The 27611-nt window shown below is 38.0% G+C and overlaps 1 protein-coding gene and 1 long non-coding RNA gene across 11 annotated transcripts in view; one reads left to right on the top strand and one right to left on the bottom strand.

Annotated features, from left to right (window-relative positions):
* The window catches only part of CREM (cAMP responsive element modulator), a 41098-nt gene extending 30788 nt beyond the window's left edge, over nucleotides 1–10310 (top strand). For 3 of the 9 annotated variants that reach the window (XM_038123096.1, XM_038123047.1, XM_038123066.1), the window contains 2 exons: nucleotides 1909–2065; nucleotides 3749–10061. In XM_038123096.1, the coding sequence (XP_037979024.1) occupies nucleotides 1909–2065; nucleotides 3749–3893 (302 nt within the window). In that variant the 3' untranslated portion in view covers nucleotides 3894–10061. The other 6 variants (XM_038123105.1, XM_038123056.1, XM_038123077.1 and 3 more) reach the window with 5 other exon arrangements.
* A 12909-nt stretch (nucleotides 10311–23219) lies between these two features.
* Nucleotides 23220–27568, bottom strand: LOC119695169. 2 transcript variants are annotated; one of them, XR_005255074.1, is made up of 3 exons: nucleotides 27132–27568; nucleotides 25668–25824; nucleotides 23220–25033 (listed from the first exon to the last, which is right to left on the bottom strand). It is a non-coding gene; the product is annotated as an uncharacterized LOC119695169 (long non-coding RNA). The 2 variants fall into 2 exon arrangements; XR_005255072.1 differs by having other exon boundaries at nucleotides 27149–27568.
* Between the last annotated feature and the right edge of the window lie 43 nt (nucleotides 27569–27611).

Here is a 27611-nt window from a genome sequence, read left to right as displayed (position 1 = left end):
CGAAGCACTGAGGAGGCGGGGAGGTGCACAGAGTTTTAAGCTGATAATGATTTCAGGATATGGCTGTGGAATTGTATTCTAAACACAACTTGATTCTTTTCTTTTGTTTTGTTTTGAACTAGTGAAGCACTTGCATTAATATAGTAAGAATAATAGTATATTTTTATTAGGTTTAATTTTTCCCCCTGTAGTTAACTGATGTTTCTTAACAGCTCAACCTATCAGCCTCCCCAAGATGTTTTTATCTACCTTTTATTTTTCCAAGTTGACCTAGTGTTGGCTGGGATAGAGTTAATTTTCTTCTTATTAGCTAGTACAGTGGTACAGTGCTGTTTTTGGCTTTAGGATGAGAGGGATGTTGATAGCTCACTCATGGTTTGGTTGTTGCTCAGCAGTACTTGCACTCTAAGCCAAGGACTTTCCAGCTTCTCATCCTCTGCCAGTGAGTGGGCTGGGGGTGCACTCAAAGCTGTGAGGGATCACCGCCAGAGCAGCTGACCCCAGACAGCCTAAGGGATATTCCATACCATGAGGCATCATGCTCAGCATATAAACTGTAGGGAAAGCTGGCCTGGGGCCTGCTGCTCAGCAACAGGCGGGGCATCAGTTGGTGAGTGTTAAACAATTGCTTTTAATTTGCATTAAGTGTTTTTCTTGGGTTTATTTCTCTTTCTTTTTGTTATTTTCCTTGTCATTACATTTATTATTTTATTTTATTTCCATCAAACTGTTCTCATCTCAATCTATGAGTTTTCTCTACCTCATCCAGCTGGGGAGCTGCGTGGGTGGAGTGAACAAGTGACTGTGTGGTGCTTAGTTGCAGGCTGGGGTTAAACTGTGAGACATGTTTTTCCATTATTTGAATAATGCTTTAAAGAATTAAAGTATAAACTAAATGTAACAATAGCCTCTGAAACATCAGCTGTATACAGTTGGTTTAATGACAAAATTTGAATTTTTGTTCTATCATAATATAAATATTTATGGAAAGAAATAGGTAAATACTTGCTTAGAATGTAAATAGGAATATATTTTTTGTTTGGTTTTGTTTTCTGTCAGACAAGACACAAGTACTTAGGACTTCCCCAGCATTTTTAAGTTGAGGTACATCATGTAGGGACAAGTACATCTGAAACAAAGAAATGACGTGAAACTGTAAGAAAGGTGTTGGTTTCAAGTCACGTCAGATCACCATTTGGCTTGGGGAGGGCACAAAACTGCTAAGCTCAGGAGCTGAATCTGAACTTTTGCCCTCTGATTTACCGTGCAGCTCGACTCTTTCCTGTGCAACTGCCACTGCCTCCTGTTGTTTGCTAATGCTGCAGCATCCCATGTGTGATCCCTCTTGCCCAGGGAACAAATGCCTGAACATCCTGAGCACTTGTCTGTTCCTTTTCATTGTAGCAATAGCAGCTTTCACTCATTATCCAAGGGTTGCCAGACTGCTGTTGTAAGAGGAGGAGAGGCTGTGAAGCTGGTACTGTTGCTATCACAAGGAAGGAGGAGAAAGTTGTCTTCTGAAGCAAATTGAGTCCCGTACAGCGAGAACAGGGTAGCATATAAACCTCAGTGACTGCAACAGTAGGACCCTCTTTTTGTGGGATTGTGCAAATAGGAAGTGTCACTGCTTGAACTGTTTCTCAAACTATTTTCCCCATGTTGTCTGAAGAGAGCCATGTAGAAGCTTTCAGTCCAGCTGGAGACTGGGGCCACATGCCAGAGCAATTCAGACACTTGACAGTATGGAAATAAATGCTATTAAGGTAAAAAATATAGTTGTGTCATTACAGACCTGCGAAATAATTTATGTATCTGGGATCCTGGATAAATCATTGTCAGAAATCTGTTATTTTCAAATATACCTCTTTTTTTTTGCCATACATTTTAAAATATGTTTCTTTTATACAGCTGCCACTGGAGACATGCCAGCTTACCAGATTCGAACTCCCACTACTACCTTACCTCAGGGAGTGGTTATGGCAGCCTCGCCAGGGACTTTGCACAGCCCTCAGCAAATGGCAGAAGAGGCAACACGCAAGAGAGAGCTGAGACTTTTGAAAAATAGGTAAGACTATATAATAATTCATAGTCAGTGTTGCTAACCACCTGTCCTCCCCCACAAACATTATAATGAAGTTTTCTGCTTAAGGTCATGAGCAGTGCCTGTAATTGATGAAGGGAAGGCAGGAAATTCTTTGTCAGTCATTGCATGTCCTTCTAGCCTAGAGTATTGGTTGTTAACTCCAGAAGGTTAGAGTTGACCTTATAGCCATGGATTTTTAGTTTGAAAATATTGGGTGATTCAGAAATCAATATCAGCTAATTTTTGTGATGATCCAGAGTTACGCTTTTTGTAGAATTTTACTTCTTGTCCCCTCCCACTACTGACAGTAAAATGCCCAGTAGGGCCTTTTTCATTTTAAAGCATCCCTGCGAAGAATTGGTTAGGAAAGTAGCTGAGGATCTCATTAGCAGCTGTCCATTAATGATGCTGTGAAGAGGACTTACTCAAAGATGGAATGATAATTACAGACTTTGCTAAATACTTGGCTGCTGGGATGAGATACTTTGCAGTGCCCCTGTCATTTTGTGAGGCACATTGTGTGAAGGTTCTGTATATTTTTTAATTCATTGTCATGGACTTGACTGAATGTTGTAAATGTCAGTCTTTCTCTGTGCAGTCTTCTTGCTATTCCTAGGGGAGTCTGTCTTTTTGAAATGTGTAGCCACCTCTGTCATTGGCCGATTAATAGTAGAAATAGTCTGCTCTGCAGATCTCTAATACACTGCTTAGCCACTTGTCTTATAATTGAATTAATGGTATTGCTTTGCTCTCATGCCTGTCCTTTATTTTAAATTACTTACAAGGATCACTGCATTGTTGTGCCTCCTTTTTGTTTCTTCTCTCTTTAGTTTTAAAACTAGTGTCTATACTATAGCTCATAACTTGCTGGAATGTTAGCCTCTCACAGTTTGATAGTTTATCATGTTCCAAGGTAGTAAAGGAGGACTCCCAGTACTTCTAATATTTCTTCTGGAATTGAATGCTTGTTTAGTCACATGCTAAACAAACTAGCCAAAGCGTTTAGCTCAAATATTAGAGACTTTTGAGCAGAACGATAAAAATGGCTTCAGGCTATCATTTGCCAGCAACAAAAACTAGAGACTCATGTGGCTGAAACGTGCTCAGGCAGCCAGTTCTGAAATGCTAATAAATTGTATTTGTTTGGACTTAAGTTGTACTGTACATTATTAGAACATGCTGTAAGTTTTTATCTTCATGTAAGCTAGTTTTTATCTGAAGAGAGTAGTGTCATGTTTGTGTTTTTCTGAAAGTATATTCTCTGGGTTTGGTTTTAAGATTTTGATGGCAGAAGACAATGCTCCCGATAAACACACAAAGTAGAATGTGACTGGAAGAAGAAATGCTGCTTTCCATCCTAATGTTTAGTACAACTCAAGTCAATACATCATCATTTACTCCCTGCTTTTCTCAATTCTTCTGTGTATTGGTTCCATCTTTGTATTTGGTGATGCTGGATGCGTTTTAAGTTCTAGATGTTTTGGATTATATTTTAACTATGTTACTGCTGTTGGCTGTTATCCGATGTTCTGTTTGTGCAATCCAGCAGTTGGTGGTGGTTGTTGTTGTTATTGTGGAACCACAGGGATTGCAGGTAATTGCATTTATCCAGTCTTTGCCATATTGTGGCTGTTCCTGTAGTCATTTGCCTTGTATTGGTTCCAGGGAAGCTGCCAGAGAATGTCGCAGAAAGAAGAAAGAATATGTCAAATGTCTTGAAAATCGTGTGGCTGTGCTTGAAAACCAAAACAAGACTCTCATTGAGGAACTCAAGGCCCTCAAAGATCTTTATTGTCATAAAGCAGAATAACTGTCTTTCATTTGGACCTCCTTTATTATGAACTTTAATCAAGGCATGAGAGGAAGCAATTCTACAGATTGCCATATGAACTTGAGAAAGAGACACTTGAGGCCCTTGTGGAACCCAGTTTTGCTTAGTGTTTTCAGACTGATTTGGGAGATATTCCAAAATTTGGAATTCTGTCATAGTCTCCATACTCTGCTGAGCTTTCTAATGGCATGCAAATGGCTTTTTTGTTTGCACTTTTTACTTCTGCTTTTTGCAGGGAAGCTGCTAAAGAATGTCGACGTCGGAAGAAAGAATACATAAAATGTCTGGAGAGTCGTGTTGCAGTGCTAGAAGTTCAGAACAAGAAACTTATACAGGAGCTTGAAACCCTAAAAGACATTTGCTCTTCCAAAACAGATTAGTAAAAATATTTATTATACTGTGAACTAAGATATGTCCAGTTGCTTTGTAAGACAATACATAGCCAACATGACTTATGGCTTTCTCTTTGTGTCATTTATAATATATTCCAACTCCTAACATTCCTGAATGCTTTCCTGCTTTTTGTCAATTCATAGCTCTAATTTCAGGTTTTTCATGCACCATCCTTCTGTCTCCCAAGGAGCCAAATGTTAAAAAATATAACAAAGTAAAAAAGTGCATAATTTCTAAGAGCTGTTTCTTTGCCATATATTTACAAATTACTTTTTACATGTTACTGAGTGTCCTGCCCATTCAAAATATTTTGCAATTGTTTTAGATGAATCATAAAGATAATGCATCCAGTAATACAAGAAAATCAAACAACCCAAGGTATCTCAGGAAAGAGTTTATAAAAGAATGTTATGATTATATGTATGTACTAGCATACTAGTCTACAGATGATTTTATGGCATATTTTTATATTAGTTGCTTTGTGGAAAAAAAGTATTGTATTGCTGTCACTGAGTGCCATGGTTAAAGATAGTTTTTAATAGAACCATGTTGTTTAACCTGTGTAGTGTCTGATTTCCTTTAAAATCCTGGTTGAGATGCTTTAAAATCCATAAGTATCTGAAAGAAGACAAAGGGAAAAAAGCACACCTAAGCTCATGACATGATGCTAAATATATTGTAAATACCTGTAAGATGCTCTCTGTTATATGGCTGCTATTTACTTAAATTTTCTGTTATCTGCAGAATATTTGATTCACTGGAGGTCTATATATCAAAATTTAAATGTTCATCCTGAATACTTCACATTCCAAATCCTGTACACCTGTAGATAGTTGCCTGCAGTGAAGATTGATGGTGCAGTTCTTTTCACAATTTCAGCAAACTACTGAATGGTTGGTGGTCAAGGTGTCCTAAGGAAGGAAGCTTTCCAATAAGTAACTTTTTGCTGATTCACTGAGTTCTGGAGTAGCCTACGGATGAGAGCTGAGGGTTTTTAAAATAAACCCACATTTAAACCAGATTCCAGCTCTCGTAAATGCACTATGTGCCAACTTTCCATTGTGCTTTGAAAAAACTAGTGTATATGCAAAGTTGCTTCTGGGTACTTTTTTAATTCAGGAGTGATCTAATTGTTTGGCCACTACAGTCTGAGCAGACTATTTGGGAGCTTTGCTGGAACTAATGTCCTTACTGATGTGGTAGGAAGAGAGGCCTATTTCCTGCTTAATTTGCTTTACTGAGGGTGTGTGTGTGTGAGAGAGTGTGAGTGTATGGAAGGGGAGGAGGGATGGAATCATACTGAAGTCATTGAGACTTCCTAATTTAATTTAAACTCAATTTGCATTTAACCCTCTTCACTCTGACCCTGTTGGGGTGGGTTAGTTTATGTATATGATTTTTTTATTCTTTCCTCAATTACTTGAAATACACAGGATAATTTTCTTGAATATTTTTGAAAATCCCACTAGGTACCTAAGTGACACCATTTGTAAGAAGAGGTATTCTCTCTCACTTCCTGCAGCCACATCAGTTGATTTAAGGAGGTAACAACATACCTCTGGCCTCTAAGGCTCTGATGCAGGTTTGGAACAAAAGTAAAGTAAACTTTGTAATATCTTCTTCACTGTGAAAATACATCTGAAGTGCTAAGGTCAGAAGAAGTCAAAGGTTCTGTTCAGGTTGGACAGGATGAATGCAATCTGCAGGTCCATTTTGCAGCCTCTGTAGTGCAACAAGTGAGTTATTTGTTGTGGCTCTGTCACTAAAGTCTGTTTTCTGTTACAGGTAGGCATTGCTCCTGACTCACAAGGGATTTGGAAACTTAAATAGAGAGAAACTTGTGTGTGTAGTAGATATGTCTCCAGTAAAAAGTCCCCTTTATCTTCACAATAGTGTCTGGTACTAACTACAGTTAGAAATTTGATGGGAAGAATCGTTGTCTATTCCACAACTGTGTAGTTGATACTCATTTCTTTACTAGTAGAATCATAGAATGGTTTGGGTTGGAAGGAACCTTAAAGATCATCTAGTGTCAAACCCCCATGCCATGGGCAGGGATGCCACTCACTACTAAATCATGTGGCTTAGAGCTTCATCCAACCTGGCTTTGAATGCTTCCAGAGATGGGGCAACCACATGTTCACTGAGACTCTTGTTGAGTGCTAATCTCTGAGTAAAGAATTCATTCCTAATATCTAAGGTGAATCTCTCCTCTTTTCTATATAACCATTGCACCTTGTCCTGTCATTGTCTACCTGTGTAAAAAGTTCTCTTGTTCTTTCCTGTAAGCCTCCTGTAAGTACAGAAAGGCTCAGTGAGGTCTCCTGGAGCTTTCTTTTCTCCAGAATGAAATAGCCCAACCATCTCAGGCAGTTTTCATTGGAGAGGTGCTCCTACCCTGTGATTATGTTTGTGGCACTCCACCAAACCTGCTCTAATAGGTCCATGGCTTTCCTGTGCTAGGGCCCCCAGAGCTGGATGCAGCACTGCAGGTGGGGTGCTGCCAGAGCAGAGTGAAGGGGCAGAATCCTCTCCCTCACCTGCTGCAGAATCCTCTCCCTCACCTGCTGCCCACCCAGCTTTGGATGCAACCCAGGATGGGCTCAGCCTTCTGGGCAGCAGGCACACACTGAAGCAGTGATGGATGTGGTGCAGGAAAAAGGCCTTTTCAATACAATAGTATTCTTTGTATAGAAACATCAAGTGAATCTGAGCTGATTTATTACAAGAGAATTTGAGCACTGCCCAAGTTTGATATGGCAGAACCAAGAATTTTGTTTTTTCATTATCAGGACAAAAGGCCAAAAAAAAATTTGTGGTTTTTGCCTTCCTGTTAGAAAACTGCATTTCTATGGTATGAAACTCCTTTCTTGCTGAAACCACACAACTGCAAATTTCTTTGAGACAGCTAGAGGATTAGCCTTTGAGGGAAAGTGTGTGTACACAGGCCTGCATGGATTTTAAGTTTTTGTTTTCAAAATAGATATTCATGTAGCTCAGGTAAAATAGTCTCTTGTAAAATGTCTTCAGCTTCCTAGACTTGTGGTTGATGAGGAATGTAATAGTCAGCTTCCTCTTAAGGTACAGCATTGAGTCATAGCTGTTTCCCTCTTCAAGCAGATGTGCAAAGACAAATCTCTATGGGCTATCCAGACGGATCTCTCTTGACTCTCTAAAACAGTCTCAGCTGTTCTGGCCAGTGAAGAAAGGGATTAAAATAAGTATACTGTGTGAGTAGGTGTGGATTTAGTTTCTTTGGGAGGACTTTTTTATTGATATTTCCACAGATTTTGCCGTTTGCAAGAATAATTGCAATTTTTTTTTTATTTTTTGGCTGCACTGATACAGTCCTGAGGAGTACAAGTTATCTCCTGGTTGGTTTTCCTTCTGTTCTTGTCACACATAATTGCTGATCTGTACTGGTACCCTGCAGACATCAGTGTAATAGCTAAATTCAGTGTGATCTTTTTCTGAATTAAATATCACTTCAAAGAAAACTAAGGGGTCTGCTCAGCTTCTGGTTTGGATTGACTCATTTTGCCCACAGTTTTTTCCTGTTTCATCCCCTTGGTATTTAGTGTGTGGGTGTGTACAAGGCAAGACTGTATCGAGTGCTGAGCTGTGAAGCAGCGACAGAAGTAACTGCCTTTTGGTTGTCAGCCTTTCTGTAGAAAATATTGTCATGTGGGGAGGGGGTCTAGTTTTTTTGGAGATTTTTTTTTAAGGCACTATGAGGCCCTTGTGGATGAGAATAACAGTGATCTCATTATTCCAGCAAAAGTGTTCTTGATTTTGCTTGATTTAATAACTGAGGAAAATAATTTAGGTAAATTCTAGTGCAATTTGATAGTCTGTCATACCAACTGGAAATGGGGGGTAGCAAAAATCAATTTATTCTTCTGTGTCTAGTGAATTTTTAGTCTATTTTCTCAGGTTTCTATTTTTTCTTAAATCTGAGTTAGAACTTCCTTCTTGCAACAGGCTTGTTCAGTATGAAGCAAAAGCTGGGTATATGCACAAAGTCTGAGAGAGTAGTGTGTGAGTTGAGTGCTGCGTGTAGACTAAGGAAAAAAAAAACGTATTCTGTGTGACTTGAATGGAAAAAACAGTGGAGGAAGTGTCTTTGTTATGGTAACTGCTGAGCTTTTTCCTCTCTTTTAATAGCCTTTGTCAATGAAATCAGGTGTGATTAATACATCTTGTGAATGGAATTATGGCTATAAAAATGTCACAATTCAGAAATCTGCTTATCTAGCCAAGTCATTGTTTTTGTTTTGTGGCTTCAAAAATACGATCTCCAAACAATCTTGAATGAGGCTCTTAATATTCTCACTTTCATGATTCTCCCCTCCACCCCTTCCCAATGTGGTGTACTCACACCAGGTAAAAGCTGCTGCAGAGTTGTTTAACAAGCTCTGTCTGGACCAAAGGGGTTGTTTTTTCTGAAATAGTTCTCTTAAAGAATTTTTCCCCCTAAGGAAAGTATTTATCACATTTTAGCTTCCATTAATTCTTACAGAAGTGAGAGAACTGCAAACATATTTTTAAGTTTATTGCATACTGAGGTGTTTTGCTTGATGAAGTTGATTCTGAAGAACTAGATTCTCCAAGATCCTGGTTGTGTGAACTAAAACCTTTCTGAAGTTTGTAATTTGGCATACAAACAAAAAAAATGCTGAAATCCTTGACACCCCTGCATTTTTACCAGTGAAGTTGTCAGTTACTTCAAAGATCCAGACATGGGCCTGGAGCTGCAGCTTTCATGACAAGTGAGTGGCCCAAATCTGTTGAGATCTTCAAAGCAGACATTGTTCTTTTTCTCTCATTTGAGGCCTGATCTAATTAGCTTTTCTGAAGTGTGTCTATTGGAAATGGTCCTAAATGAAAAACAGCTACAGAAAAACAGGAAAAATTAGGATAGATTGAACAAAGTGTTTGAAAACAGTGCTGTTACAGAGTATAACACAAGCAGGTATGGTAAGTTTGGATGTAGGACTGTTTATTTTATAATTTATCAATTTTTTGGTCTATGTTTATTTTATAATTTCTCAATTTTTTGGTCTACATTGGGATTGGTCTATGTAGGGATCAGAGCACTGCAGTATTGAGCACAGGATGAAAAGTGTCAACATTTCAAAATCAGTTCCACTTTCTTTTGTTGTATCTTGTGTAAATTTTAACCTACAGCTCCCTCCCTCACACTGTCAGACCTGTTCCATACATTCTTTTTTCTTTTTCATTGATGATTGTCATTTTCCTGAAATACTGATATTGTTTCCTGTGAAATGACAGTTGCCCATGTTTGTATCGCATTTCTTCTAGTATGTTTTGAACCTGGTGGTCAACAGCAATTAAAGTTCATAGGTGTGTCAAAGATCTCTCAAAAGTTCATGAAAATAGGTAGTTAGCAATAAAGGCATGGACTTAGGACAGGAGGAGTTGGAATGTAAGGGTTTTTAGATTCAAGAAAACTTTCTAGGAATTCTCTCCTCTTAGATTCCAGAGAATTAATTCACTGATTGTCCGTGAACCATAGAAAGTGAGGTTTTGTTGCTGACAACTATTTGTATTTTTCGAGGATATTTGATTATCTGTAGATTATAATATATTTGTTTAAAATGACAATTTGTTTATAGACAAAATGTATTTTATTAAAAAGCTTGAATACCTTGCAGACCCAAGTTATTGGGTCTGATGTTGTTTTCTGTGTCTTCAGCGAGCCAGTGGTAGTTGAATAAAGGACAGTGCAATGTATCCTGATAAAATACTTGCTGGATGCTCCCCCAGAAGAAACAGTTACTGACACACTTTTTTTTTTCTTTTTCCCACACTTCAGCTGGGCAAATATGTTAAAAATAGACTAGTTTTGAAATACACTATCTACAAGAAAAAATACCCACTGCCTATACTGTTACATTGTAGTAGCACTGAGTAGAATCTCATAATTCAGACTTAAATTTGAAATGCTGGTAATTTATGACCTTCTGGGTAAAGTTCAGAGATAAAAAAAAAAAAAAAAAAAGACACGATTTTTTTCCAGCTGTTTTAGAGCGACACCTTGTGGAGTATAAATGTCTGTGCTTTCTTTTCAAACTGAGAGCAGCTAAAGGATGTTCCAAAAGTAGGGAATTTCTTGTATCCTATGGGGGAGATTTGGGGGGTGGGGTGCTCTGTGGCTGTTGAGGACAGAAACTCATTTTCCGTGCTGTTTCTGTGTTAATATGTATTTAGAAATAAATGATTTTAAATTTGATAGCCTTTCAAGAGGAAAAAAAAATATTGACAGTTTTTCAATTCATAGTCCTTCTGACTAATAGTCCCATTTAATGAAAGACAAAATGGGAATTATTTAATTTTGATTTATAATAATAATAACAACAATAATAATTATTATAGGATTTATCTAAATGCTATTGCAAATACTGCTATTGAAGCACAGTCATTATTCGTTCTAGACCACAGAAATTAAATACAATAAAAAACCTGAGTATCTTCTGAGATCTAAGGATGTGAAGGGAAAATGAAATAGTGTTGCTTTAGTCCTGGCAAATGGAAATATCATTCTGGAAATGGAAGGGGGAGGTAAAAAGGGGGAATGCAGAACACAGAAAAAGCTAAAGACAAAGTCATGAAGAAAACCATTCTTCAGGATAGGTAGATTCCACTTTCTAATAAATTGCACAGTTCTGCATTATAGCCGTGACTATATAGCATTCTGTCCCCCACAGATGCGTCTGCAAATGACCATGTGAATAGTTCATATGTGTGTTTTTCCACAGCACCTGTGAAGTGGGTGAACTGAGCACCTAAACAGAATTTTTTTTTACTCTTTCAAGAGAATTAGCCAAATACATGAGATGGGATGTCAAAATCTAGAGCAACAAGTGCATTTGCATATGGTCAGTTTATAGGCCTATTCTATAAAAAATGAAATTATATGTGGTTTGGTTAACTGTTACTAAGAGATTAAATAAAATATTTATATAATTTGACAATTAAACTAGTTACAAATGCAATGCAATTTTTTTTCCCAGTCCAAAATATTAACTTGGTAACATTTAAGTTTGTGTTGTAACAGAGACAGTCTGAAGAGGGTCAGTATCCACTTTCCCAGTAGTGTATGACTGCAAAGCTTATAAAACTGATTTACTGTCCCAGCTGTTTTCAGTGTAGCTGTTTTGGCCAGTGTTAGATCTGGTTGTGTATCTCTTCCCCAGACCAGAGCATTCCTGAGGTGACAAACATTATGCTCAAACAACATCTAATATTAGCTCATGCTGTTTGAGTAGATCAGTTGGTTTCACAAAGTCCTACTGTTTCCAGTTTATACACACCCTCACACCACCCACTTTCTAGAATGAAAGAAATAAATGTTGCATTTCTTTAGCCAGTATTTTAGCCCTGGAAATCCTTAGGTCTTCTGTTTGGTCTCCCACTTTGCTGTCAGCTCCCTAAGGATCAGAAATGGATTTCCTCTCATAACCCAGCTGCACGTTTGTATGAACAGCAGAGGTCTCATTGTGCAGCTTGGAAAGATGTGAGAGGAGAACAGAAGCAACTCGTGCAAGTATGCACAGCAGCAAATATGGACTCGTGCAAATATGCACACCTGCAGACTTCAGGTCAAGAGCATCTCTAGAGAAACATTTCTACCAGATCTCTTTTGTAAATGACTGACAGCAGAACCTCTGCTTTCTACTGCTCATTTGCCCAAAGCCAAATAAAATAGAACTTGCTCAAGTCATTAATATTTCTGGAAGTATCATTTTTTTTATTGGCTCCTTTTAGTTTGTTTTTCAAAGTTTTTTTTTCTCAGAGCAATGACTCTTCTAGCAGAGCCTAGGTGCCTCTAGGTACTAAGTTCAAGTTTGAATTTTTCTCTAGCAAGATGTCAGCTTCCACTTGTGGCAATGGAACTTGTTATTCTTTTTAATGCACACTTAACACTAAGGGAACAGCTATAGAAATGTCCAAGAGCTTTTTCAAGTGTATGAAGGAAAAATAAAGGCATATGCTTAAACTTGAAGGAAGGAAAAGCTTCCTTCAAGAAGAGGGCACTCCCACAATAAAATTATCAAAGCTCTACTCTGAAGTTTCATAACTAACTTTAAATCTGGCCTAAGCATTTCCTCACATACGCTTCTGCCCCCTGTAAAGGTTATGAAAATACAAAATATAGCTGTCCAGCCAGTCTAAAGAATCTGAAAGAATCAGTTTACAGGAGATTATGTAACAAATCTGATTCTGATGCCTGCCTCTGCTGAAACTGTAAGTAAATAAACCTAGTGCTTTCATGGCTTCATTACGCACTGCAGAAAGACTATATTTAGGACAAAGGAAAGCATGATTAACAATGTCCACCTAAACTTAAATTTTGGTTAGATATGGGGTAGTCTTGTCTGTCTGAATTACTCTTGGAAAAATCTTCATAAATTAAAAAAAATGACTAAAGTACAAGGATTTATGCAATTGCATGGGAGAAACTGTGTATAGATGAAACAGAAAATATGAGCCAATTAGTGTCACTTGTGAAGGGGACGATGGTTAAGTATGTAGGTCATTTTTTAGTGATTAGTTATCTGGGATCTTGGACAGATGCCCTGCAAAATGAAACACACTAAATGGAATTCCTGATATAAAATAATCCTATTAAAATACAACATTAACTTTGCAATAATGTAGAGAAGTGGTGTCAGGACAGCACCTTTGTTTTAAAATTCATACTTGATAAGGAAATAAGCCTGTCAAATTAATAGAATCATAAGGACAGTGGCTAAATAGATGTTAAATGTGGTTAAAGATTTTATTCCTAATGAATTAATCTGCTTTGCTTCTTTAGCAACATAAAGTAGAATGGAAGATATTAAAAAACACAGGGAATGTAGCTGATATGCCATCAGGTCTGAACTTCAGGCCAGATCTGCAGCTTTTGTTTGCTCAAGTCAGTCAATAATTGTAGCAAAAAGCATAGCTAGACCTTGTAGCATATAAGCTAAAAACAAACAAACAAAAAAACCCACAAAAACCCAAAAAACCAAACCAAAACAAACAAAAAAAACCCACACACACAAAAAAAAAAAACCCACCCTGGAAACAATAACAAAGCAACCCAGCAGAAAACAGGCAAAATGAAGACATATACTGCAACAAGGGGGCTGGAAAAATAGTTGTGCCTACTGTCAGCTCAGTACTCAGTACCAGTGGTATAAAATGAGTCTGGAGTGATACAGTTGGTTCTCCTTCAACGTTCATGAAGCTGAGTATGTCCAGTGATGAAAGAAACAGACTTCCCTGAGGAGCAGAGTTGGTGCACAGCCAGAACTTGGCCTGCAGATTTACTTGTGCCTCATCACTGCAGAAGTGCTAGAGGGTGAAAACCTTGAAGAGCATCCCACATTGATGGTATCCAGGAGAACTGCAATGGCATTTGTGAACCTGCTGTGGGAAATAGCCCTATCTTAAGGTCCAGATACTAAATGGTCCAGTAAATTGTTGCATGTCTAAACTTTAAATATCTGGTCCCAAATCTGGTAATTGGATCTCTCAGTGTATACAAGTTATCTACACAATATATGACTGCTTACATTAAAGGGAGAAGTTCATAGGAGTAGGTATAGAAAGTCCATCTCCTTTCTCCTGATTCCTGAATAAGTTAACTCTTAATTGCTTGAAGTGATACTTGTCTTACCTAACAATAATAATCTAAACTCTAGGTATTTCTCCATAGACTAGTTCTGTATTTCAGTGGGATGGCAGGCAGTGTTTCTGTAGTGCAGTCCATAACTCTGAGGGTGGAGTTATTTGCTCTTGCTGAAGTCCCTTCCACTAAACAAACAAACACTTCAGAGGGGAGCTAGGAACAGACAGCTGTTTTTTTTGATTGCATTTAAGCAATATACACCCAACCCCAGTGTTAGAAATTCCTGATCCTTTGCAAGACAGATTAACTTTTATCTTGAAGTCCTCAGAGAGGCAACTGTGGTAAGGAAGGGGAGATGGTATTATCAGAATAATGGTGTACAGACAGCAGACCCTGACCAGCCTGGTAGCTGAAGATTTCCCAGGAGAGGTGAGATTGAAAGTTCTTTGGCAGAGTAGGAATTGGATACATCCTACACACCTGGGACAGTGATCCTCATTCTGTGCCATGAACATCCCAGGCATGGATTATGTCATTTTTAAAGGTAGTAATATTTTTGTTGGCTTCATGTGTCAAGCTTGATCTGCAAGTATGAAGTAGGTTTTGTAGCTTTGAAGCTAACTGAAAACCCTAATGGTATCAGGTTGTGTTAGGCATTCAGGTTAGTTAGAGTGTGAGCAGCAGCTCTGTGAGCACTGAAAAAATTGTTGCTGTTAGCAGAAGCAAAACTGTAGTCATGTCAGGAGCTCTTAAGACCAAGATATCCAAGTTCATTCACATCCCATTTTAAACAGCAAAACCTTGACTTCGGCAAAATGTGGCCTTGTTGCAGTATGCTTAGTCAAATATCATGTTCTCCTTAATATTTCTAGTTTGGTGAATTTGGATAGAATTAAGCTTGAAGTACAGAGATATCCATGACCATTAAATACGAGATAAGGATTATTTTGTTTCTCTTTACTCTTCCTTATCAGCTAGTATATTTTAAATTATTTAGCATTAAGTAAAAAATTATTTCTGAATAGTACATAACCTTTTGAATGCATTGTAGAAATATTTTACTGATATTTACAGAGCTTAGCAATTGCATAAGAATACAAGAAGGGCTTTAGCTAATGTGTGTCTCTGCAACTCTTGAGAATGAGTCAGCTATTCACTTGGAATTGAAAATACACAATCCCAGGAGGATATTATAAAGTGTCAATCTCAGATTAAAAACCTGAAATTCTTCACAAGATTTGTTTTTTCTTTTTCTTTGTTAGGGAGGTTTAAATTTGAACAAATTGTACAAATTGTATGTTGTAATAAAGTTCTCCAACTCGAATTTCTAGTCTAACCTAGATAGTTATTTAGTTTATGTGGGTTCCCAATGTCAACTTCAAAAGTTGTGTTATTCAGATGAACAACATAAATTAATAATCAGTGCATATCTGAAAATGTTTGAAGATATTTTTGTCTTCATTTGCAGTACCATGTGCCACTGATGCTGACAGCTTCAGAACACATGTAATTAGTTCTCTGTGCAGACAGAAACCTATTTTTTGTCCTGTATTTATGCTTTCAGTTTTAACCAGTACCTCACCAAAAAATCCTGATTTACAGAGTGTTATGGATCTTGCTTCTCCAGTTCTCTATACCTGACCCATTCAATCCCGTCTGGAAACCAGTGGTTGCCTTCAGCTCTTGCAGTTTCTGTGCCCCTGACCATTCTCTTTATGTAAATTGATTTGCATTAGGAGGTAGGATAGCAAAGGCTTTTAATTTTAATTCAACAGATGAGCTTGTTGAAATAGGACTGTTAAAATAGTTATCCCTAAAAATATGTGGGTTTTTTGGTCCAAATAGTTAAATTGCATATGTCATAGGGTTCCAATGCATATGTGCAGTAACTATAGATTTCAGGATTCTCAGATCAATGGTGAAAATAACAGTGGCATAAAGAGTTGCAAAACTGAAATCCTTATTCGCCAAAAAAGAGAAGGAGATGTATATTCCTTTCTCAGAAAATCCCACAGATACTGAGTTAGTCTCTTCTGGCAACCCATCAGTACCTCAATACTTTCTTTAGCAGTGTTTTTCCCTCTATTATATAAAGGAAATTAGTGATGAAGGCACTTGCCTCCTGCTATGGCTGGCTAAAAATACTTGGTTTGCACTGGAGTAATGTTTCATATCTTTTCTTGTAGTAAAAAAAATAGTCTAAAATCAAACATAAAACATCAGTGAAGGCTTCTTTCTTGACAGCCCAGGAGTGTGAAAGCCCAGAAGGATTAGAACAACATTAAAGTTCCCTGTGATATGTTCCACTGGTCTCTTCTGATCTGAAAAGACCAGTGGGTGTGATGAAAATGCCATCTGTTGATGGCTTTTCATAAAATGAACTCTGCAAAATATGAAATGAGGTGAGCAGGGTGCCCTTTTGTTGGACGCTGTTCTGATACCACAAATGTCATTTAACTTATATCCATGATGCCCATAATACAAGAAGAGAAGGTGGTTAGAGTGCCTGCTTCTATATATGGTAATTCCTATACTCTCCATGGGTATGTGATGAAGGAACAGGACTAATCAATTTAAATGCATTTCAAAATAAAAGAATGAACAGAACAGAATATTGCACATGCACTTCTCTGTGCAACATACTTTAAATGCTTGGAGCTTAGAGTAAATGTGTGTTTGGTAATGCTTTGTTAATGGCATAATGCATCTCTCATTGTGATGTTTACTTCTGTGACTTCAGAATCTCAAATCTTTGAACCTGTAACCTAATTCCTATTTCTACTATAGCCAACAAGGAATAGGATAAGGAAGAAGGTCTAACTACTACACACAGTAGTAAAATCTTGATACTTCAGTCTGTTGCCGAAGCTTCCTGTCCAGTGCTTGGGGGTGATAGTCTTGCAAAGGAAATTCTGTAAATCACATTGGAGCTCTGCTGAGTTGGGTGGTTAGTGAAGATAGCATAGCTTTATTGTTCAGATGTTTGAGCTGAAAACAGCAGTAGTTCCAGATCTTGTGTAGTGATAGAATCTGAAAAAATGGAATCCCAGTTGTCCAACATTTCTGTTTCAAGCCTCATTTGAGAACTGGGTTTTGTGTTTATTCAGGCTTAGTGTTTTAATCCACTTGTTCTACAGTCAGATAAGGTCTTGTACCACTGGGGTCTGAGGGTTTGCATTCTATTCGTTATTTGTAAAAAAAGCATTCTTTCTTTGTAGGAGTGACTTAATCTTGCTTTCTTTGAGTTTGCGCTGGTTTTGGCTGGGGTAGAGTTACTTTTCTTCACAGTAACTGATATGTGGCTATGCCTCAGACTTGTGCTGAGAGCAGTGCTGATAACACACAGGTGTTTCAGCTATTGCTGAGCAGTGCTGATATAGCATTGAGGCCTTTTCTGCTTGTTGTGAGGAGGCTGGGGTGGCACAAGAAGCTGGCACCAGGAGTATCCACATGCTGGTGCCATTCTCTGCATATAAAGCTGGGGGAAGAAGGAGGGGGTGGATGTTCAGAGCTATGGTGTTTGTCTTTCCAAGTCACCGTCACACATGATGGAGCCCTGCTGTCCTGGGGATGGCTGAAAAGCTGCCTCCCCATGGGAAATGATGAATGAATTCCTTGTCTACTTTGCTTGCATGCACACCTTTGGCTTTACCTGTTAAACTGTATTTATTCAACCCATGAGTTTTTTTTCACTTTTACTCTTCCAATTTGTCCTGTATCCCAACATGAGGACTGCATGTGAGGCTGCATGGAGCTGAGCTGCTGGTTGGGCTGGAACCGTGACAGACTTGTTAGCTAAGTACAGAAGTGAGGCAAAGTTCACTTAAAGTGTGTATTCCCCAGAGAGCTGCCCTAAAAACAGGATGAATACTGGAGATGGTGGACTCCCATGCATATGGGAAAGGACTGGGATATGCCTGAGTTGGGATTTATGTCCCAGGGCTGTTGGCAAACCTGTGCCTTATGCAGATTCCAAGTTCTGCAGCAGAAGCTTGACAGTGGAGGTAGGAATTGTTTCTCTATTAAGTTACATTTATAGACATTCCAGAAATACACTTGCAAATGGACAATTTTTTTCTTGAGTACACTGGGTACAATAAACAAGACAGCCACTACTCATCACTGTATGTATTGCGGGTGAGAGAAGCTTCAAAGATGTAAGTGATGCTCAAATGCACAAAATAGAGGTACTAAAAAGGGCCTGTGTCCCTCCTTTGAAAATGAAAAGAGTGCCTGGAATGCCTTGACAGAGAAAAGAAAGTAGAATTTCCCAGATTTCAGGGGCAAGAAAAAGCAAGAATACTTGGTATACACAGCTGTGAATATACAATGAGCTGTAAACTTTTCAGGAAATGTGAAAAATCAGTGCACACAGAGATGACAGCCAGATGGCATGGGCAATGCATTAGTCCAACAGGAACATATCTGGGTCTAGAAATTGTGGACACAATCTGAAAAACCTTGACCTCTGCCTATAAAAATTTCCAGCTGAAGATGTGTACAGTAAAAGGTAAAAGAAGTATTTCTGTAAATAAAAGCATTAATGCGATACATGGAACAATACACAAGTACCTTTATCTCAAAATTGCTCAGAACTAAACTGCCCATTCTTAATCTAGACTTCAAGAAATGAAGGAATTATTTTTCTCTTATTTCAGGTAGAATTCAGTAACCTTTGAGACAGCTGCAAGGAAGCAAAGATTTAATTCTTCCAGGCTATGCTTGTTCTCCAAATGTGTGAAAATTAGTTTTCTAGGACTCTCATGCCAGTGCTTCACATACAAATAATACTCTATAATCTCAAAGGTGTCAGGAAGAACTGAAAGAGCCGTGCATTTGTAGGCCCCTCCTTAAAGGGTAAATCACCTCAAATTTATTAACATTTGTTATATCCTGATGTAACATACTTTTGTTGGTTTTGTGAAGCTAACAGCCAGATAAAATCCTTTTCAGTCTTCTCTATTAGCTCCTCTTATGTTCAAGTCTATTGCTAGAAGTTAAGATTAGCATGACATTGCAACTTTGGAAGTAGAATCAGGTAGCTTGCAGTTTTCACATCTAAATAATAGTAAGTTGTAGTGAGTAAGTGATTGTGCAATAGCTGTTAATATTTTCTTTTTGAGAAGCGGCATGAAAAGTGATTAAGTTTCACTTGGCTATATAGCATCTCATTTCCATGAACATTGTTATTTTGTCAAAAAATATGTAACTCCTCCTTTGACAGAACATTACAATTCTAATTTTCCTTTGCACAGCAGAAAACTTTGCATCTGTTCCTAAAAAATATATTTCAAGTATTGCAACTGTGCTTGTGAAATGAGATAATTCAAAATTATTATTTCCAGCATGATAGATAAATGTAACAGATTAATAAAAAGCCAGTGCTGGTTTTAGCATCTCTATTACATATTTCTGGTTCTTGGTCTGTGCTCTGCAATGCTGTCTGATGTTCTAGGTTCTTGAAGTGGAAGCAAACGATATAACCAAAACAAAGAGAGCAGCACAGTGGAAGATTTCAGATAAACTGCTGAAGCTACAGTTGTCTGGCACTGGTCAAATTCACATGATTAAAAATCCTCTCCTGCTTTTATTTCAGCATCTTAGAAAAAACATTGAAATGTCCTGCAAAAGCAACTGGCAGTATAGGAGTAGGGATAAAGCAGATTCACGAGAATACATTTGCTCTCGGAGCTGATTCCCAAATTTAGGCTGCTGTCTCAGTCACTTAAGCCCCTTGAGTGAGACCGTGACCCAGAAAAACAGTCCTATCTTTCCCCAGTCACGTATTTCCACTGCTTCTCCTGAGCCAGTAATAATGTTAGCACAATTACATGCTAAGCTGGGTTAGAGACTAGCTGAAAACTTTGCCTGATTTAGCTTCAAGCAGAACAGGCTGATTGAGCTTCCTGTATGGCCATACAAATAATAATGTGAGCAAGGGGGAACAGACATGATCCTGCATGTAGGAGATCAGGACAGCTGGTTTTGTAACAGTGCACACGTGATTCAGAGTGAGTGTCAGTATATCTGGTGTTTTTGAGGAGATTAATATAAAAATTGGGAAACTATCATCAGGGGCAGCAAAAATTCCCAACTCATGTGCACAGAAAAGGATTTGCAGACAAGGATTTTCCTTCCTCTGGTTGTGTGCTGGTCCCATGAAAAGGAAAGGGGGACAGTTTTGTGTCTTTCAGTGTTGGCCATTTTGAAATACTTTGTGTACCATTAGTAGGATCTGGAAGACATTCTGCATTTTGCATGCATCTGTGGTAAACTGAGATTTTCAGTGGTGTAAGTGAAAATTAGGCTGGATCTTGTTTACTTTCACTAGAAAGGAGGCCTTTACCTCCAAAGCTCAGAGTGGCAAGAATCCCTACTGAAATGATCCTCATACATGTGTTCAAGTGTTGCAGTCATTGGGCCAGAGTGAATTGACTGTCCTGGGGACAGACTCTGCTATGCAGTTTTTAGTGATGCACTATTCTACAGGGGCCCCTGTCACATTTACTGCTTTGGTGGCCCCTGACACATTTACTGCTTTGGTGGCACCTGCAAAATTGTACATTAAGTTTAAGCACATCTAAAAGCAGGATATCTTGAAGAGTGAGCACTTGCAGTGAGAGAGTTAACCCAGTGGTTGTATTTCTGCTTCTCCCAGTCGAAGTTCTGGGAAGTTTTGCTCTGCAAAGCTGGTTTAGGTTTTTTGTTTTGTTTTTGGCACTTTTTAAAACTCTTATCAATGGGATTATGCATGATTAAGGGTATAGATCTAACTCAAAGAGTCTGTGAGGTCTAATGCTGTAGATGAATGATTGAAAATTTATTTTGCATGACATAATGCATAATTTTTTCTCCTTTTGTTTGCTATACTGTGGCCAGCAGCATGATTTATCCTGAACCTAAACACTTTGCCAACACATATTTGATTAGAAACATTAGCCATTACCAAGACACATATTTTAGCTATGTAGGCAATCCCATACCAGCTGTGAATTCTTAAAATAACTCCGTCTGAACAACTGGGAAAATGATGAAACCAATTAACAGGCTCAGACAAAATACTGTATTATGCTTGTGGATAATGCACAATATTAAACAGTGAGATGTATCATTGGCAACTTTCTTTTGGACAAAGACAATTAAGGTTGAAGTTAGAGACTTTGTAATCTTGAATACATAATTAGAGTCCAAAGAATGCATTTCACTGGTCTTCAGACTTTAAGGGGCAGCTGCAAATATCTGACCTGAATTGCCTGAGCACTCCAAAGAAGGAAGTTTGCTTTGCAATCTTGTACCAAATTTTATAATTCATGTAACTCCCCCAGTATTAGAAATTATTTTTACTAAGAGATTACAGAAACAAACAAGTATTTTTTGATGTGTTTTTTTGCCATTTATTGGAAAGGTCGTGCTGCAATTTTAGGAGTTTTACTACGAAGTTTGAAGAAAATGGGCATATGCTTACAGACAGATATTCTGTCCTGTGTTACACAAGATATTTTTCTAGTTTTCAAAATGAATTTGAGAAGGCCTTTCTTTTCTGTTTGGAGCTAAACTTATCTAGAGGGCTACAATTTATAGTCATATCTTGTTATATGCTTTTATGTATTCTTTAGACCTTAACTGTCAAATTTTGTGACAGTTCAAAGTTCCTGGAATGTAAAAATCTGGTGTCTCTAAATCATTTCTAGTTAAGTAGCTTTAAAGTAAAGAGGCACTCATCACTGAATTAATTGGTGTTACAGAAGTGTCACATGCATGAGCACAACAGAAGCATGCTGCAATAAACCTGGTGATGCACTGAGCTAGACCTAAGAAAATATCTGTTTCAATGCACTCATTTTATTTCCTGAAGCACTCCCTAAGGGGCATTTTTTGAGTGACAGCAGAGGACACTTGGGTGAAGTGTTAGCTGAAGAGTTCCAGCAGCGAAGGGTAGCATTAACTTTGAATGAAAAACAGCAAGCTAGTTCCTTACTTTAGATAAAAATGTCTTCATAAATTATTTTCTCTTTAATTTGAAGTATAATTCAAATTGACTAGATTCTTCCCAATGTTAGTCAGCAGTTTCCTACAGAAATGGCTGTGCTGAGTTCTCTGTTTAACCAGACATTGCCAGATGCAACTACAGGTCATGGGGCCTGCTGGCTGGTCAGCTGCTGAAATTCCAGAGCTGCCACAAGGACTGCAGGACACTGAAAACATATAATAATTATTTCCTCATTAAGAGTTTAAAAAGTATGGCTCATTCTGCCTTTTGATTATTTAGAATACTTGCCCAATAGTATAATTGTATTTTTATTAGTTGTACTTTGTTTTATTTTCATGTTTGCTAGGACACTTTATTATTTATTTCACCATAAAGTCCTGCTTCTTTAGCTACTTTAATTCTTGTCACTTTTAACTGTGTGAAATGGATTCCCAGACAGCCAACAGGAAGTGTTTTTAGGTCAGCAGCTAATTTTCCCAGGCCCATTTTGCAGACTCTTGTGATTTATACCAACTCTATTTATAGAGGAAAGACTTTTTTTAACCTATGAACTTGCTATACTCACGTTGGCATTTTTTCTATCAGCTGATGTATCTGCTTGTTGAGTGATGGTGACAGCAAAGTTAATAAGCTACACAAGTGGAAAAATGTATTACAACAGAGAAGAATTTAATAATTTAATGATGGTCTAGGCCTTGCCTGCATCCTGCAGTGTTGGTGTGCCTGTCAGAAGCACCATGGGAGGACAGCACATCTGTGATTACAGAGTAATCTCTCCATTTTATTGACTTGGTCCCCTTTCCTGTAACATATGAACAACTTGCTGTTTTAAAGATTTTAGTCTTAAAAAACCCCTTTCATATAGTGAGGTTCTGTGATTCCCATTCACTGAAAGGGATATGAGATATGGGGGATATGGCTTTCAAAAGCCTTGCATAGTCTGCAATGGAGCAGAAAAATAAATTTGGGTTCCTTGACTCTGGGCAAATCTCTGGGTGGTTCTTCTCAAACATAAAACAATCACTAGTCCTGTCTCTGTGGTTTTGTACTTTAAAATGTGATAACAAAAACCCATGAGTTTCACTTGACTGAAGGAGAAAACTTTCTTCTTCTCCCCATTTCCTCAACAGAAACTTAATCTAAAGACCATGCTAGGTTTTGCTGTATTTGAGGGGAAATTTTTAAATGTTGACATGGAAGCCTCAACTTTATTTCTGTAGGCTTGCTTATGTCCTGAATGCTTTTTTCATTGAGAGGGAAGGAACTCTGGAATACAAAGAAATAATGTTTTTATTACTTTTATTGATTTTGTAGCCTTTCTACTCAAAGAACATTGATATCAACGACCACTGATGGTGGACAGAATTCACAAGAAAAGCTTTTGGCCTTTTTTCATGTACAGTTTTCAATCTTAGATTGTTTTGCAAAGGGAAATGTCCTGCCTAATCCCACATAGGACCTGAGGGAGTGGCACAAAATCTGTAAGAAGTACACTCAAAATTACATATCTGTTGATCATCCGTTAAGTACATTAATTAATTTTTAGTTCTTTACCTTTAAGATCCATATTTCCATTTTCTGTATTTTCTAGACATATACATGGGGGTTTTTGGCCACTCTACAGTTTCAACTGAGTTCCTACAGGTATTCATAATTGTAGTACCCTGCTAAAAATAAAAAAGGCTCATGCCTGGACACTTCTATTGAAAACTTGGATGTTTCAATTTAATTTTCATACTGAGAATTTTCTCACTTTTTAATTTCACCTCTTGGTTTGAAAATTAACCAATGAAAGTCTATTTTCACTCAAGACAGATGTTAATACTTAGGGGAACTTAACTTGAGAATGTGTTTCACAGGAATAATTCTTGAGATTCATCTGTACAGCTCACCATATTTAGCTTGATTCCCTGTCTCTGAAACCTATAACTTTTCTTCAGATCTATCCCTCAAACAAAACACTTTTTTTATTTCACATTAAAAGGATGGTCTTTTGGGGAGCTGCAAGATAAAGCAATAAATTTCCCTCATATTTTTCTTCATACAGAGAGCTCAACCTGACACATGATAGACACATGATCTTCTGGAAAGCCACGTTTCAAAAGACTTCAATCACTTGCATATTACCCTTTATTAGCTCATATTATAGGACTTGTAAGCTCATACTACACAAAAATGTTTTTAACTGTGAGCTGCCACAACTGATACTCAAAATTACGAGGTATTGACAGTTGGTAAAAGTAGGGAATGTTATTTTCTCAAGACGAATCTGAGAGAAGATTGCTTTGTATGAACATGCTGGCCCAAATTGCTGGGCCTGGTTCAGTTCTCATTCTTGGTGGAGATTAGGAGATTTAGCTTCATTGAAACTAAAGAAGTTGTATTTGCCTAGACTTGTATGAAATAAGAAGAGACTAACACGTACCCCTTTATAGAATGGGATCTTTCACAGGCAGGACAGACTAAAACACAGTAGGCTCTTATTCATACTCCATATAGACTCTCTAGCTGGCAAAGTGCTTTGTGGCAGCACTGCCTGGTTTTACACATTTTGTTTTGTTTAGTTAGGCTTTTCTCTACAAGGGGTTTTATTGTTCAAGAGGGGGCACTCCCACCCTTGCTCGTGGTCAAGTCATGGAGTAATTACTGCTCTTTACATGCCAAGATCTCAGACCAAGAAAAGGCAGCCAGTCCTGATACAGGAAGACACACACTGGCACAAAAAAACTAACTAGGGAGACAATGAAGAGAGGAAAACACAGAGCGAGGCTGTATGGGATTGTGCTCTATCTGCCTGTGACAGTAGCATCAGGGGCAATGTTGTTTTTCCCCAGTAGCTTTCCAATATAGTTACTCCATTCACTGATGAATTGAGAGTATGTGAAACTGTGCCAAAGCTAATCAAATCAAATTCCACCCAGCTGGTTAAATCCAATTGCCTGTGCCTTCCTCCACAATGCAAGGGCATCCATGGTACACTCTGCTGAACTGCCTCCTCCCTCCCAAAGCTCTGTGCAGCATGGGTGATCTTCCCCCATAAGCATAATGCGTGGGTTTCTGGCTGCTTCTGAGTCCAGATAATATCTCCTTCAATCCCTGGAGAAACAATAAAAACAAAAAGAACAGTTGCATATATATATGTGTGTGTGTATATATATATATATATATATATTCTAGCACAGTTGTTCTTCAAGTGTTTCCCCTAAAACAATGAACAATATTCCCCTACTTGTGGGGAAACTGCCTCTTTCTGCAGTGATTTCAAGCTGGTGAGAAACATAGCACTAATAAAAAAAGATTGTAATATAAGATAATATGCACTTATCTGGGCTATGTATGTTTTGGGCAGTACTCCAACACTTGCTCTCAGGTGTATCACCCTCCTTCTTGAAGCAATTGTTTCCTCCTGTATAGCAAGTGGCAATAGGCAGAGTTCTCTGGTTGTCACACACTTCAGAGTAGCAGTGTGACTTAGGGTTTTGCATTGCTGCCTAGAACAGTATCCCTTCGTGGGCTAGCATAATATCCCAATTTATGCACTAATACATTAATCAAATAGCCCCAATTTCTGCCTCGATCTTCAAAAGAAATTTTCATTTACTCTTTCCCCATGTCTCACTAATTCCAGTAAGGCACTTGATTCCTGAGAAACAAGTGTGCCATTCACGAGAGGAATAACTCCACTGATACCATTTGTGTATTTTTAAAGCAGGTCCCATCTCTTACATACTCCTTGTTAGGTCTGGGTGTCTTTCCTGTGAACAGTAGCTGCAGCTATCTGCCATGCACAGAACCCTCCACCTCTCTCTGGTGACAGCTCAAGGCTTGGGACCGGCAGATAACTCGAGTCAGGGCTGAAAGGATGTCTTCTGGCAGGCACTGGATTTCTACCTCCAAGAAAGAGAATACAGTCTTAGCCTGGAAGCATCAATCTTCAGCAAAGGGGAAATCTGCCATAGAAGTAGTCTATGCAAATACTTGCAGGAGGGACTCTAAGACATGACCCATAAATGCATTCCCTTGAGGAGCAGTACAGTGAAAGGCTTTGCCAGACAGCCTGGGTCAGAATAAAGTGTCATGCATTCTGAACTTGCCTTCAGGAAGGAAGTCTGCTAATTCAGACTTTTAACAATAAATGCAAATATTAACAATAAGAATTGACAGAGGGATAATAACATTCCTCAGGTTCATGACTGGTTTTAACTGATTTGGAATTTATTACTATTGTCAAAAAAATTTAGCTATTGCAATCAACAAAGTCTAGGGAATGATTCAGTTCACCAGGCTGAACACTTTGTACATGGGAACGTTAATTTTAAGCTTTTGCTTAAACTCCAGACAATGATTAGCTCTGTGAGAAAACTGACACGATGGCATTTTAGAGTGGCTGTACACCCAACCTGCGAGTACAACTCCAACTAAACATCAGATGGCAGTGTGGGGAAGGCATTGTGTGACACGAATTTCTCAGGCTGTATTGGAAAGATGAGCAGAACCAAAAGATCTGGTTATCACCACTCATCTACCTTAAGGTTTTGGGGTTGTTTGTTTTTGTTGTTTTTGGTTTTTTTTAACTGTGCTTCACAAATAATTTGGTTTGTGAGCAGGAAACACTTTTGGATTAAATAATACTTATAATTTTTATCTGCTCAAAATAGATAAAAAGCTTATATAAGCAAAACACTGACCTATATCTGCTGGTTTGAAACACATTTTTTGACAACGTTCCAGGAAGATTTCAAGCACAAAATGTAACGGGTCACATCAATAATTTTAGCCTATTAAAATCCATTGTCTTTTCTATAGTGGATTGTCTTCTGTGCAGTGGAGATGCCACAGATTTAAAATATTTTTTGTGCAGGAATAGGCACATTTTAAACAATGGTATGCCAATAGTGAAAGCCTTGGCCTTAGTTTAGGGAGCTTTATGGTGTTCCTCAGCTGATGCAGTTGCTCCAGAGGGCAAACTCATTAAAATACATAAATTGTAAATCTCAAGAACAGAATAATCTCTAATCAAAGAAGGACACACATTGATTTCTAAGCATGTCAGTAAGGTACAGTGAGCTGTTCCTGCTTTACTGGATGAATATTTATCAAATAATGCAGTTACATTTGCATCATGCACTTCAGATAGCTGAAATAAAATAATCATAATCAAACCCCAAATATGTTTTCATGGTATATATTTCACCTCTTCTCAGCTCTTACATGCCAGCAGGAGACCATTACCCTGGAGCAGCATCCTTTTTCTTTGATTTGAAATATGTATTGTAGCACCTTTGTCATTATAATGTACTTCAGCAAGCTCCTAGAGTGAAAAGAGGAGGAATAAAGGTAAAAATTTAGAATGAAAGACTGCGAGTAAGAAAATAGGTAGCTATACAGAATAATAGAACTATGGATAGAATACAGAATGGTTTGGGTTGGAAGGGACCTTAAAGGGCATCCATCCAGTGATCACATAGTCACATCTAGGGATTAAATCTAGTGATTACATGGTCACAGCCAATGATCACAAATTTTAAACACATTAAAGCAATTACAATGTTTACTTTTATAATATTAGTTTTAAATAAAACACAAAGTTTAAATCAGTCCTTTCTAATAAAGAAAACATGTCTTTTTAAGCTCTACTTACACATTTAGAGAAGCAAACTTCGTAATTAACCCA

Source organism: Motacilla alba, chromosome 2 (assembly GCF_015832195.1).
Source record: "Motacilla alba alba isolate MOTALB_02 chromosome 2, Motacilla_alba_V1.0_pri, whole genome shotgun sequence".
Lineage (NCBI taxonomy): Eukaryota > Metazoa > Chordata > Aves > Passeriformes > Motacillidae > Motacilla > Motacilla alba.
Note: the sequence above shows the minus strand (reverse complement) of the source record. Positions and strands in the feature narration are given on the sequence as shown.